Source organism: Delphinus delphis, chromosome 20 (genome assembly GCF_949987515.2).
Source record: "Delphinus delphis chromosome 20, mDelDel1.2, whole genome shotgun sequence".
Taxonomy (NCBI): Eukaryota; Metazoa; Chordata; class Mammalia; order Artiodactyla; family Delphinidae; genus Delphinus; species Delphinus delphis.
Window position 1 is genome coordinate 8,820,107 of NC_082702.1, and position 15,579 is coordinate 8,835,685.

Sequence of the window (15,579 nt, forward strand, 5' to 3'; positions counted from 1 at the left end):
TCCAGGGGATGGTATGGGATCACAGAGGAAGGAAACCCAACTCACATCAGGGCAGCTACATTCCTGGAGGTCACATCAGAGTGAGCAGTGAGGATAAAGTGGGAAGGGACGAAGCAGGATATTCCAAGCAGAAGGAATAAAAACGTGTAGAAACGAGGGACTGACAGATGTCTGGGGACAGCAATGTATAGGGTTCACGGAGGGCAGAAGGGAGTGGAAAGGAGAGAAGGAGGTCAGTGGGCCCCAGATCTGGGATGCCAATCCAGGAAGTCTAAATGGTATCCTGAAGGCAAAAGACAATCATGGAAGGGTTTTAGTTTTTAGACAGATCGGACTGGTGACTGAAAATGGATTAGAAGGAAGAGATCTGGGGACTTCCCTGGTGGCGCAGTGGTTAAGACTCTACGCTCCCAACGCAGGGGGCCCGGGTTCAATTCCCAATCAGAGAACTAGATCCCACATGCGTGCCACAACTAAGGAGCCGGCGAGCCTCAACTAAGGAGCCCACCTGCCACAACTAAGGCCTGGTGCAACCGAATAAATAAATATTAAAAAAAAAAAAAAAAAGGAAGAGATCTGAAGGAGGAGGCTGGTAAAGAGCTAAGCCACCGATGAAGGCTGAGGGTGAAAGGCAGCCCCACAGGAAGACGCATGGTCATGTCTAGGCTGAACTCCAGTCCCACCGAGCCCCATACAGAGTGCTTTCTGGATGAAAGGAGAGGCCAGTCAAGTTCTTGAACTTGATGAATGCTGTGCAGAAGAGAAAATGGCAAATGCGTTAGAAGAGCTCCACTGGTTTCCAACACAGGCAGTATATTAAGAGCTCTGACAGCTCCTCTTTAATCCGCCCAACAACCAACCATGAGGCTCAGCAGGGGAAAGTGACTCGGGAGAGGCCACCCCTTCACCCTCTGTACCCCTAGTACCCGCCTCCAAGCCACCATTTGTATTTGTTCCTAGTAAGGTCCTGCTTGGCTCTACATGAAAGTTGAAGACGGGTTAAGTGTTTCTATGCAAATACACCCCCTACAGTCTGCCCAACACTACTGCCTGGAAGAAGAAATTCCTTTTGCAGAGCAAGGGCCCTAAGTGGAGACCACCCCAGGCTGGCTCAGCAGTGAGGTGCTATTTACTATACTATCTCCTACCTGAAGCATGAAGGCTTTCTGTTCTCAGTCACAGAGGTGTGCTGTTTCTCCCACAGCAGAGGTCTCTAGCCCCCCTTGAAAATCTGGGGGAACTGTATGGCTCCTTTCCAGAGGAACTGTACATGTGAAGAGATGATGAGGATGTGCTGTTATACGTGCCCTTCCCATGGACCCAGCACTGATAGAGCCCTTTGCAGGTACTACTCATCAGCCGTCAATATCGGGATGCTTCCAGGTGCTGAGAAATGGGGTTTTGGAGGTTGTTTTTGTTTTTCGTTATTTTAATTTTTATTTTGAAATAATTTTAGACTTAACAGAAAACCTGTACGCGGAATTCCTGCATAATTTCACCTAGTTCTGCAAATGCTAACATTCTACCACATTTGTCATTATTTCTTTATATCTATAATTACACATTTTTAAAAATGATTTGAAATTTGCCCCTGAATACTTCACTATGTATTTCCCCCAAACAAGAATATTCTCACAGGGGCTTCCCTGGCGGCGCAGTGGTTAAGAATCCGCCTGCCAATGCAGGGTACACGGGTTCGAGCCCTGGTCCAAGAAGATCCCACATGCCGCAGAGCAACTAAGCCCGTGCAGCACAACTACTGAGTCTGAGCACCTAGAGCCCGTGCTCCACAACAAGAGGAGCCACGACAATGAGAAGCACCCGCTCTCCGCAACTAGAGAAAAGCCCGCGCGTAGCAATGAAGATCCAACGCAGCCAAAAATAAATAAATAAATTTATTAAAAAAAAAATATTCTCACAGAACCACAAAACAATGGTCAAAACTGTGAAATTAACATGGATGGAGTATTACCATCTAATCTACAGACCTTTTTCAAATTTTACCAACTGTCCCACTGATGTCTTTGAGAGCAAAAGAAAAAAAAAATCTCCTGCTCTCAGATCCAATCTGGGAGGTCTATGTTCCATTGAGCTATCATGTCTCTTCATTCTCCTTTAATCTGAAGTGGAGTTCCTGGGACCTTTACGACCCTTTTGAGAAGTACAGGCCATCTATTTTCTAGAGTCTTATTCAATCCAAGCGTGTCAGATGCTTTCTCATAATTAGGCTGAGATTACCCACTTTGGGCAGGGAACCAGAGCGGTGGCGTGTCTTGCTCAGTGCATCCTATCAGGACGCATGAGACCTACTGTCCTATTCTTGGAATGTTAACTGTGATCTCTTGGTTGAGGAACAATCTGCTAGGGTTCTCTAGTCTTTCTTTGCAATTAATTAAAACATGTCTTGAGAAGACATCCACCCTGTTTCACAGCGAACTTTCCCATTAGTTTTAGCATCCATCAATAATTCTTAAAACAATTTTTACTACTATGACGATGGCCAAATACAGATTTTTTAAAAATCTTCATCATTCCTGCTTTATTTACTGTTATTCTTCTGTAAAAAAAAAAGAACTTTGCTCTTTCCCTCATTTACTTATTCAATTATCAGTATAGACTCATGGGTTCTTGTTTTAGTCTATGGGTTACAATCTATTACTATCATTTATCTGATCCTCAAACTGTCCCAGATTTGACCAATAGGAGCCCTTTCAAGTTGACTCCTGTGATCTTCTGACATGACCCATCATTCTTTGAGCACTTCCTTACTTTCAGGCACAGCAGGATGTTCCAAGCTCACCTGTAAATACCCTCCCCCAGCCCCAGAATCAGCCATGTCTCCAAGGACTCCTGGATCCTTGGATATTAGCCATCATGATCTGGGCATGAAGTCTGTTCATTGCTACTAGAGTGCTTTTGCTCCTCAGCCCTCTCAACAGCCAGAGCTAGGAAATATATAAGTATGAATGTAAATACACGGACATACACACATCTATTTCTGTACCTACATACAAAAAACCACGAGTTCATCCAGATGACTGCAATACCAATCCAACCCCACAGGGCTCCTTCTAGCCTTTCCCACCTTCCGTATTTAAAAAACTAACTCCCTTTTCTGGCAATAAAAAAGTCTGAGTCTCATCATCCACAATATATTTGCCTATTTGCTCAATCCTAGAATAAACAGTAAATAGTTTCAGACTTACTAACCCACACCACTGTAAAAAGCAAACCAACTTACGAGACTTCATATTTGTTTACGGTTCTTTTTTTTTTTTTTTTTTGCGGTACGTGGACCTCTCACTGCTGTGGCCTCTCCCGTTGCGGAGCACAGGCTCCGGACGCACAGGCTCAGCGGCCATGGCTCATGGGCCTAGCCGCTCCGCAGCATGTGGGGTCTTCCCGGACTGGGGCATGAACCCGTGTCCCCTGCATCGGCAAACAGACTCTCAACCACTGCGCCACCAAGGAAGCCCCAACGGTACTTTTTAAAATCTGAGGGTATACAGTCAAAATTCTGTATTCAAGAGCTACATGGGGACTTCCCTGGTGGCGCAATGGTTAAGAATCTGCCTGCCAATGCAGGGGACATGAGTTCGAGCCCTGGTCCAGGAAAATCACACATGCCGCAGAGCAACTAAGCCCTTGTGCCAACTACTGAGCCTGCGCTCTAGAGCCCGCGAGCCACAACTACTGAGCCCTCATGCCACAACTACTAAAGCCTGTGCGCCTAGAGCCTGTGCTCCGCAACAAGAGAAGCCACCACAATGAGAAGCACGCGCACCACAACGAAGAGTAGCCCCTGCTCACCGCAACTAGAGAAAGCCCGCACGCAGCAACAAAGACCCAACACAGCCAAAAATAAATAAATAAAAATAAATTTATTAATTAAAAAAACACATTCAGTAATTTTAAAAAAAAGAGCTACATGGGTTATCTCCTTACCCCTGCTTCAGTCATGCCCTCATCTGAAACACAGTACTTAACACATTTAAAAAAAACCCACACATGAGTAAATCAGGGCTTTGACACAGGACATGGGTTCCTTTTGTCCTTAAGGCAGTGGTTTCCCTCCAATTGGCTGATCCTTCAGAAACCTGGGAGGTTTACAAAAATGCATATTCCAGCCACTCCTAATTATTTTGATTCAGTAAATCTGAGCTAGAACCAGGGAATCTGTATTTTTCAAATGTTCCACGAGTGAGCCTGATATCCTCTTAGTTGGGAAACAACTGGCTGTAAGAATAAAAATCTAAAAAAAGCAAGGCCCTGATCTTATCTCTGATCGGCACCCATCAAGCTCCAACCTCGCTGTGCCATGGTCCCTGCACCACTGGCCGCCTGCAAGCACTGCTTCTCTGCCGGCAACACTCTCACCTCCCTTTACCACCTGGCCAATACCGATTCTTTAAAATCCAGCTCAGATGTCTCCTCCTCTCTGAAGACTTCCCAACTCCCCAAAGAGAGCCAGACCCTCAGTTCCCTGAGCTCCCATAACAGTTTGCTTTTGATGGTAGAATAATTCACACATATTGAAAAACAGACCAGCACAACACGACAGCTTTGTCAATAGCTCTCTGTTACAGCTCTCCTCACAAGGAGAATTATTTGTGATTGAGTTTTGCATTGGCAAGGAGATGACTTCTTCCCGTGACGATTCCCAGGCACGGGATCTGACACATATCAGGTGCTCCAAAAATGGTCTAAGATTATTTTCATCTTTAATTCTGTGGCTCAGAAACGGCCTAAGTACTTTTCCACGACTCGTCAGAACAGACTGAGAAAGTTAAGATTGCCAAGGATTCTCTGCTAAGTAGTTCACATCTTGAGATCAAGCCCATTTCTTCCTTGCTCTGGACTAAACCTGTGTGTTATTATTCAAGCTGGTAAGTGAATGCTGTTTCCATACTAGACCCGATATTTTTAGCACTCCTGTTATGATAAACTCACAGTAACCTCAAAAAGAACAAATCAAAGTCAACTTTTTGCCACAGGAAACCAGCTCACACTTCATGTTTTGCAACATGCCATGGGAGAATAATAAAAAGATGAGACCTTTGGCTCACAGATGGTGAGGCTGACTCTCAAGATGGTGGAAAAATGCAGCAGGAAGCGTTTGGTCTGGCCACCATCTTATTAAGTAAACTGGAAAAACACTCAACACCCAAACAAGGCAAACACATGCACATGGACGACACACACACATGGACGGCAGGGCAGCTGCTTCACAATTCAGTTGAATGGGGCAGAAAGAGCCATCTATGTGAGAGGGGCAGGCTAGGACCAGGGTGCCACTGGGATCAAAAGCCTGACAAGTGCTCGGGGAAGCAGGCAGGAAAGAGGAGCCTGCAGGGACACCAGTGGGCAGGCTGCTCTCTCTCTAGGGTGAAGAAATGACCAGACAAGCAAACTAGTCACTCATGCAAAAGCTATTTATCGAGCACCCATTTATTTATTGAGCACCTACTAAGTGTTCCATTAGGCAATGGTGAAACAAAGGTATTCTCGTGTGTATCACAGCCAAGCACCCTGACTTCATGAGGAATTCCTAAGGTGCCATCAGGTATATTAGTCACACTTCCAGAAAGGCTCTTGGGAAAAATTTCCAAGGACTGAGAAAAACTGAAAACAATCTACATTTGATGAGACTGGTCACAAATGATAGTACACTCAAAGAAATACATTTTGCAGCCAACAAGACAAATGAGGTCATTCTATATATGCTCCAAGATCTCTTCCAAAGCAAACATGAAAACTAGAGTACTGCCTAAAAAAGTTGATTATTCAAGTTGGATATTCCCCAAGGCCATCCCACAGCCTGAAGTTATTGGGTTGGCCAAAAGGTTCGTTCGGTTTTTTTCTGTAAGATGGCTCTAGTAGCACTTAGTCGTCTTTAACTTCATTAGAAACAATTTTGTTAGATTGTATGTGACAGCTGTCATATCAACGTGCATTTTAAAAAAGACTTATCAAAATTGGTGAATTTTTGTGTAGCCATTTTAATACTGAAGATGGAAGAAAAAAGCAACATTTTTGGCATACTATGCTTTATTATTTATTTCAAGAAAGATAAAAACTGAACTGAAATGCAAAAAAAGATTTGTGCAGTGTATGGAGAAGGTGCTATGACTGATCGAACACGTCAAAAGTGTTTTGCAAAGTTTTGTGCTAGAGATTTTCTCACTGGACGTTGCTCCAGAGTCGGGTAGACGAGGTGAAGTGCAGAGAGATCAAATTGAGACGTTAATTGAGAATAATCAATGTTGCACCACACAGGAGACAGCTAACATACTCAAAATATCCAAATCAAGCGCTGAAAATCATTTGTACCAGCTTAGTTATGCTAATCGCTTTTATGCTTGAGTTCCACATTAAGTTAAGCGAAAATAACCTTCTTGACCGTATTTCCGCACGCGATTCTCTACTTAAACGTAATGAAAACGTTCCGTTTTTAAAACAAATTGTGACGGGTGATAAAAAGTGGATACTGGGGCTTCCCTGGTGGCGCAGTGGTTGAGAGTCCGCCTACCGTTGTAGGGGACACGGGTTCGTGCCCCGGTCCGGGAAGATCTCACATGCCGCGGAGCGACTGGGCCCGTGAGCCATGGCTGCTGAGCCTGCGCGTCCGGAGCCTGTGCTCTGCAACAGGAGAGGCTACAACAGTGAGAGACCCGCGTACCGCAAAAAAAAAAAAAAAAAGTGGATACTGTACTGGCTTCCCTGGAGGCGCAGTGGTTAAGAATCTGCCTGCCAATGCAGGAGACACAGGCTCGAGCCCTGGTCCGGGGAGACCCCACATGCCTCGGAGCAGCTAAGTAAGTGCTTGCACCACAACTACTGAGCCTGTGCTCTAGAGCCCGTTAGCCACAGCTGCTGAGCCCATGTGCCACAACTACTGAAGCCCACATGCCTAGAGCCCACGCTCTGCAACAGCAGAAGCCACTGCAATGAGAAGCATGTGCACTGCAACCAAGAGTAGCCCCCGCTTGCCACAACTGGAGAAAGCCCGCACGCAGCAATGAGGACCCAAAGCAGCCAAAAATAAATAAAATAAAATAAATAATTAATTTTTAAAAAGTGGATACTGTACAATAATGTGGAATGGAAGAGATCGTGGGCCAGGCGAAATGAACCACCACCAACCACACCAAAGGTCTTCATCCAAAGAAGGTGATGTTGTGTATATGGTAGGATCGGAAGGGAGTCCTCTATTATGAGCTCCTTCCGGAAAACCAAACGATTAATTCCAACAAGTACTGCTTCCAATTAGCCCAATGAAAGCAGCACTTGACGAAAAGCGTCCAGAATTAGTCAACAGAAAATGCATAATCTTCCATCAGGATAACGCAAGACTGCGCGTTTCTTTGATGACCAGGCAAAAACCGTTAACAGCTTGGCTGGGAAGCTCTAATTCATCTGCCGTATTTACCAGACATTGTGCCTTCGGATTTCCATTTATTTCGGTCTTTACAAAATTCTCTTAATGGAAAAAGTTTCAATTCCCTGGAAGACTGTAAAAGGCACCTGGGACAGTTCTTTGCTCAGAAAGATAAAAAGTTTTGGGAAGATGGAATTATGCAGTTGCCTGAAAAATGGCAGAAGGTAGTGGAACAAAAGGGTGAATACATTGTTCAATAAAGTTCTTGGTGAAAATGAAAAATGTGTCTTTTATTTTTACTTAAAAACCAAAGGTACTTTTTGGCCAACCCAGTAGAATGTTACCAATGTTTGACTTGAATAACAAAATCAAGGCCACTTTTTAAATTATATCAATTTCACGTAGGAGCCGGGACCTGCGCTCAACTCTGGTAGTCCCCAAAGCCCGTCTTTTTCCCTGACACAAGACTGCCCACTACTCTACTTGGACTACACTTCCACTGCTATGGCTGACCATCAAAACTGGCTGGGCAAAACTACAGTTAGACCTTAAGACAAACTGGAGGACATTTTGTTCAAATTCACGAAACAATTTCTAGAAATTTTAAAAAGAAATACACTTAAAATGAGTAAATTTTCTGGCATCAATCACACCTCAGTCAAGTTGTCAAAAGTACAAAAATTAAAAATACAGAGACACAAGGAGGAACCTTTATTTTATTAGAGTCACTGACTACCTAGAATGAGAAGAGATTTTAGAAACAGGCAGATAACTTAGTCCTATCACCTTACAGGTGAGGAAACAAAAGCATAGCAGCAAACTGACTTACCTGAGTCAAGTCGCAAAGACAGTTGACGGCAAGTATATTTGGCAAAAGGCAACTTCACGCATTGGAAGCTACTATGCTCTCCTAGATAACCAATGAAGTCAAATTACAGGAGAATCTCACAGCTAGTTATATGAATGGCCCCACATCAAATCAAAAGAAGTATTTCTTTTTTTTTTTTTTTTGCGGTACGCGGGCCTCTCACTGCCGTGGCCTCTCCCATTGCAGAGCACAGGCTCTGGACGCGCAGGCTCAGCGGCCGTGGCTCACGGGCCCAGCTGCTCCGCGACATGTGAGATCTTCCCGGACCGGGGCACGAACCCGTGTCCCCTGCATTGGCAGGTGGACTCTGAACCACTGCACCACCAGGGAAGTCCCAAAAGAAGTATTTCTGAATATAAGAATAAGGTATACCATACACAAAAATAATCTCAAAATGGATTAGAGACCTAAATATAAGACCGGACACTATAAAACTCTTAAGAGGAAAACATAGGAAGAACATTCTTTGACATAAATCACAGCAAGATCTTTTTTGATCCATCTCCTAGAGTAATGGAAATAAAAACAAAAAAAAAGAAATGGGACCTCATGAAATTTAAAAGCTTTTGCACAGCAAAGGAAACCATAAACGAGATGAAAAGACAACCCTCAGAATGGGATAAAATATTTGCAAACAAATCAACGGACAAAGGATTAATCTCTAAAATATATAAACAGCTCATGCAGCTCAATATTAAAGAAACAAACAACCCAATCAAAAAATGGGCAGAAGACCTAAATAGAAATTTCTCCAAAGACATACAGATGGCCAAGAAGCACATGAAAAGCTGCTCAATATCGCTAGTTATTAGAGAAATGCAAATCAAAACTACAATGAGGTATCGCCTCACACCAGTTAGAATGGGCATCATCAGAAAATCTACAAACAACAAATGCTGGAGAGGGTGTGGAGAAAAGGGAACCCTCTTGCACTGTTGGTGGGAATGTAAATTGATACTGTCACTATGGAGAACAGTATGGAGGTTCCTTAAAAAAGTAAAAATAGAACTACCATATGATCCAACAATCCCACTACTGGGCATATACCCAGAGAAAACCATAATTCAAAAAAGACGCATGCACCCCAATGTTCATTGCAGCACTGTTTACAATAGCCAGGTCATGGAAGCAACCTAAATGCCCATCGACAGACAAATGGATAAAGAAGTTGTGGTAAAAAAAAAGAAGTTGTGGTACATATATACAATGGACTATTACTCAGCCATAAAAAGGAACGAAACTGGGTCATTTGTTGAGATGTGGATGGATCTAGAGACTGTCATACAGAGTGAAGTAAGTCAGAAAAAGAAAAACAAATATCGTATATTAACGCATGTATGTGGAACCTAGAAAAATGATACAGATGAACCGGTTTGCAGGGCAGAAGTTGAGACACAGATGTAGAGAACAAACGTATGGACACCAAGGAGGGAAAGCCGATGGTGGTGTGATGAATTGGGCGATTGGGATTGACATGTATACAGTGATGTGTATAAAATTAAGGGCTAATAAGAACTTGCTGTATAAAAAAATAAATAAATAAAATTAAAAAAAAGAAATAATAAGGTGATATACTCAGAAAGTCAGCTTAATACTTACAAGCTGAATTCTGGCAGAAGTCTAAGCTGCCGGCAGGACCCAGGGAAAGAGATCACGAGAGCCATTTCCCTCTACTTCCAGAAGCTTAGTCCAGTCCCTAGTCAAAGGAGTTAATCAAATATACACCAAGAGCAAAACTCCCAGACAGCAAAGCAGGCCCTCATGCTCATTGAATTTGGAACACTCCTTATACTTTCAGTTGCAGCACCTCTGGAAAGACACACAGAGCTCAAAACGACCCAAGAGGGCAAAAAAAATATCATCAGGAATATGCATATGACGCCACACAAGAAAAGTTAGGACACGTCATCTGCTACAAAGAGAAAAGCCCAGGAAAGGCTATGTTGGATATCCAAAAAACTCAGGAAGAACACTGGGGATGGTGTGAAAAGAACTAGATCCTGAAAGAATCAGGAGACTTGGGTTTTAGACCTAGGCCATGAGGAGTTACTTCCCTTCTAGGCCTCATTCTTATAAGGAGAGAGTTAGCTTAATTTGTATTTGTATGCCAAATCAGAGAGGGAACTGCAGGCAGTGCTGTTTAAAGGATCCCAAGGCTATGAGAAAAGTGGCTGGCCAATGATAAGGCCTTATTAGCCACGTCTGCCACAGGTAAGGGATGGAGGGGAGAGTGGGAAGCGCACAGCTGCCAGCCTTGGTCTAGACGGTATGATATGTGGGGCTGCCTCCTTTTAAAATTTTCTATTACAGGGACACTTCCCTGGTGGTGCACTGGTTAAGAATTCACCTGTCGGGCTTCCCTGGTGGCGCAATGGTTGAGAGTCCGCCTGCCGATGCAGGGGATGCGAGTTCGTTCCCTGGTCTGGGAAGATCCCACATGCCGTGGAGTGGCTGGGCCCATGACCCATGGCCACTGAGCCTGTGCTCCGCAACAAGAGAGGCCACAACAGTGAGAGGCCCGCGTACCGCAAAAAAAAAAAAAAAGAAAAAGAAAGAATTCACCTGTCAACTCAAGGGACACAGGTTCGATCCCTGGTCCAGGAAGATCCCACATGGCCATGGAGCAACTAAGCCCATGCGCCACAACTACTGAGCCCGCGCACCTAGAGCCTGTGCTCTGCAACAAGAGAAGCCATCGCAATAAGAAGTCCACACACCACAACGAAGAGTAGCCCCCACTTGCCACAACTAGAGAAAACTCGCGCGTAGCAATGAAGACCCAACGCAGCCAAAAATAAATAAATAAAATAAATAAATTTATATATATATTTAAAAAGCCTGCAAAAAAATAAAAATTCTCTATTACAAAACTATACACATAAAAATGGTTAAGATGGTAAACTTTATGGTATGTGGTTTTTACCATAATAAAGAAATATTCATAATTAATATGACTATTAATTATGAAGGGTTTTTTAATTAATTTTTATTGGAGTATAGTTGCTTTATGAACATAGTTTCAATCACCAAATCCTAAGCCCTGGAACTTGAAACTAAAAAGATAATTAGTACCATTTAGAAAGAGAAGTAAACCAGTGTAAAGCAATTATACTCCAATAAAAACGTTAAAAAAAATTTTTTTAATTAAAAATAAAAAAAATTTTAAAAAAGAAAAAAGAAAAGAGAAGTAAACATATGGAGTATATTATCCAACAAAGTGTCACAGGCAAAAAACTAAAATCCAATAGGATTGCTGCTATGATAATACTTACTCAAGTATGGAATTAAGGGTAAATTGAGGGACTTACTTGGTGGCGCAGTGGTTAGGAATCCGCCTGCCAATGCAGGGAACGCGGGTTTAAGCCCTCCTCTGAGAAGATCCCACATGCCGCGGAGCAACCAAGCCCACGCGCCACAACTACCGAGCCTGAGCTCTAGAACCCGCGAGCCACAACTGCTGAGCCCGCGTGCCACAACTACTGAAGCCTGTGTGCCTAGAGCCCATGCTCCGCAACAAGAGAAGCCACTGCAATGAGAAGCCCGCGCACTGTAATGAAGAGAAGCCCCCGTTCACCGCAACTAGAGAAAGCCTGCGTGCAGCAACGAAGACCCAACACAGCCAAAAAAATTTTTAAAAATAAATGAATTTTTTTAGAAAAGGGTAAATTGAGTCAATCCTAAAATTCTACTACACAGTTGCAAAGTACCTCCCACCTCCAAGCACATAACTATATTAGGTCTCTAGGACTTGCTGTGTGCTAAGCCCCTCGCGTGTGTGTCATGCAAGCCTCACAAAAGCCCTCTGAGGCAAGCGCTATTAACACCCCCATGGTCAGAGGGGAATCTGAGGGAGCCTCAGGGAATTTAAGTCTGTGGCTCAACGTCACTCACCTAAGAAAATGACAGTGCCAGGACTGAAAGGCAGGTCTGTTTTGATTCCAGAGCACTAGTTCTGAACTGTGTACCACTGCCTGCCATCTGGGTCACAATATTAAAGCTCCTGCTTCTGCCTCACGACCTGTCTACGCCCCAGCCCCTTGTAACTTCTGATAGTGATGGTCAGCAGAATCTATCTGGATTCAATAAACATTTTCCCCCACACTGTCTCCAGGCCATTAGTTTTGCCTCCCCATCTCAATGATGGGCTCCTGAGGGCAGGGGTGGCCACATGCCTGTGTCTTCATCAATCTGTACCTTTTAAAACGCCTGTAAGTGGGGGTACAGCAGCTGCTTCATGTGAATGTGGTGAGGATCCAACGAGCTAATACCCACAGAGCACTGAGAATGGAGCCCGGATGCTTTCATTACCTGGGACCTCTCACAGTATTTAATTAATTAGACTTCAAAGACCTGGGCTGCTCTTTTGCCATCTGCATTCTGCGTCCTCAGGCAAAACACGAGCCTCTCTGGGACTCTGTCTCTTCATCCCAAGAAACCAAACTGCGGATAATTCCCACCTTGTCCACCTCATAACCGAGCTGTGATGATGAGACGGACAAGAAAATACTCTGGAAACTGCAAAGGGTTAGATCGGGATTTCTCAACCTCAGCACTATTGACACTGGCAGCCAGATAACTCTTGTCATGGGGGGGGCTACCTTGTGCCGTGTGTCATAAGATATTAAACAACATCCTTGCCCTCTCCCCATCCCACCCCCAGTCATAACAACCAAAAATGTCTCCAGACACTGCCAGTGTTCCCTGGAGGACAAGACTGCCCCTGGCTGAGAGAATCCCCAGGTTATGGTAAACTCAAATACCGGTTGACTCCTTTTATAAGCAGCAGTTAGAAACGCTCAGGCTATACCCCAAACCTTTCCAAATTAATAGCTGTTTACTGAAACGCTCAGGCTATACCCCAAACCTTTCCAAATTAATAGCTGTTTACTGAAACACTCAGGCTATACCCCAAACCTTTCCAAATTAATAGCTGTTTACTGAGGGCCTTCTATGTGCCAACATGGGCGGGGGGAAGCTGGGAAGCACATCCCCAAAAGTACAAAAATGTCGAGGTGACTTTTTTTGCTCTTTTTCTGGTGTTTTCTATAACAAATATGGATTATTTTACACTAATTAACAAACCGATGTTATTTATACACTTACTTGGCTTACTGTGAGAACACGAGTAACCTTAATCTCTCTGTGCTCAGTTTCCTTGTCTGTGAAGTAGGGATAGTAATAGTATCAACTCCCAATGGCTCTTGCTAGTAAGCACTCAATGTTTATGATTATTATTATAAAAATAATATTAAAAAATAAAAGTGCCAGGCACAAGAACACTAAGACGCCAACCAATACCTAGCCAATGCTCCCTGAACACCAGCAATGATGGTGAGAGTGGGGAAAAAGACCTCAGGAGAGGAAGCCTGGTTTTAAGGCCCAGGAAGAACTCTGAAGAGGGAAAGCAGTGATGAAAAGAGCTTGATTTATGGCACTGTTATCTCAGGCTCAACTTGAGAGGGCAGTTCACTTCAACAAATAATAAAAAAAGCAAAAATCGTTAAGAAGCCAGAGCTCAGTGACAGGCCTCCTCTCCATTCACTCTGTTGTTCTAAGAGGCCACTGAGAACCAGCTAAGGGGGAACTCCACTCACGGCAAACCTCAAGAAACCTTCTGGCCTCTGCAGCCACATCTGCAGAAATCAAAGCACAAATCGCGCGCTGGGAAGCTCTGCTTCCAGTCCTCACCTTGAAGGAGAAAGTAATCTGGAGTTGTGCGCTTGAGAGCTGCCTTTGCTTTATCACTGCTCCAGTCCACTTCCAGTGCTTCTTTGATGGAGCAGAAGACCACCTTCTGTTGAAAAAAGACAAAATTGCTTAGGGATAAAATATGTTGGCTTTAAATCACAAGGCAGTAACTCTTCACCATTTCTAGGAGAAATGTCATTCTGTAAGGTTTACTGTTCATTAAAAGAAGCTGAGGCCCATTCAAATCCAATAAATGTTTATTGAGCACTTACTGTGTGTTCCTCTGGGCACTGGGGACACAGAAATCAACGACATGTACTCCCTGCACTGAAGAAAGACAGAGCAAAGCTAAAGACCTAGTTCCATTCTGGCTCTTTCTTGAACTCTGGTGATTTACGCCACGGAAATACCTTCATAAGTGACCAAGAATGTGTATCTAAAGATATTCAATAAATTTTCTTTGTATTAGTAAACAGAAACAAACAACAATATTCATAAATAACAGAGAAGAAAAACAAGCAAAGGGGATGGAATGAAACCTCCAGGCTGTGGAAATGGAAATGGCATTTGCAAAAGCTCTGTGGTAGGAGGAAATATGGTTGAAACCTATTAAGCTAAATCAAATTTTCTCAAAAAAATGCCAAGAGACAATTATATTTTTAAATATAAACAACTAAATATGAATGAGAAAATGGTTTTCCTTTCCCTTTCCTAAACAATTAAGTCCAAAAGCCATTTGCTGAGACTGAGGAAGGGCAGGGAAACTGTGTGTGTGTGGAGGGGTTGGGTGGCCTGGTTGGAGGGGACAGAGCAGGGCAGGGTAAGAAGGGCATCCCCAAGGGCAGCAACAGGAGACTGATTACATCCAAGGACTTGATGCAACAAGAAATTACACTGAGAATCTGGGGAGCCAGGTTTCTCACTGTCAGAGAAGAAGAGAATTAGAAATATGGAAAAGGAGAAAAGGAGAATGAAGCCTGTGGTGAGAGTTATTGGCATGAACCCGTTTTCTATATATATAGGCAGATAAAGAAATAAATGTAGATGCAAGTGTTTGTATGTGTACACATACAAATATTTACCTGCTGTGTCCACTGAGAAGGTCTAAAAGCAATGATACTCTGATAGCAATGAGCACATCTAACACCTAGATTTTGGTTTCTAATCACCACTAAGAGAAACATTTCTCCTTGGAGATACGACTGATTTCAAAACTGGGGCAGCAGGAACAGAAGAGCCTGAAACAAGGAAAGCCCTCAAAGAATGATGGGCCATGTCAAGAGGTAATAGGAGCCAGCTTAAAGAAGCTTCCACTGGTCAAATCTGCGGATAAATATACTACAACAATTTGAGGATAAAAATAGACTATAATACTGTAAGTAAACTATGATCCATTAGTCCACAGACCTACAATTAACTAATTAATAAAGTTTGATAGGAATGGGGTATTTACATATTTTCAAAATACCCCTCTACAGAATACCTATTAGTCACACAGGGAAAAAAAACTGTTTTCAAAGGAGCAGTCTGGCAAACAATCTTACTCATGATCGAAGTTAACATGACCAGTAAAGGGGTATGTGATAACCATGCACCAGACCACAGGATGCAATGAGAAGCATCCATGTTGTGATATTTTTGCCAA

At 43.3% G+C, this 15,579-nt stretch overlaps 1 protein-coding gene across 1 annotated transcript in view; it reads right to left on the reverse strand.

Moving 5' to 3' along the window:
- SAE1 (SUMO1 activating enzyme subunit 1) overlaps positions 1-15,579 on the reverse strand; it is a 74,312-nt gene that overhangs the window by 24,954 nt on the left and 33,779 nt on the right. The window contains exon 6 of the mRNA XM_059999017.1: positions 13,935-14,040. Within this exon, the coding sequence (XP_059855000.1) occupies positions 13,935-14,040 (106 nt within the window). The remainder of the gene's footprint in view (positions 1-13,934; positions 14,041-15,579) is intronic.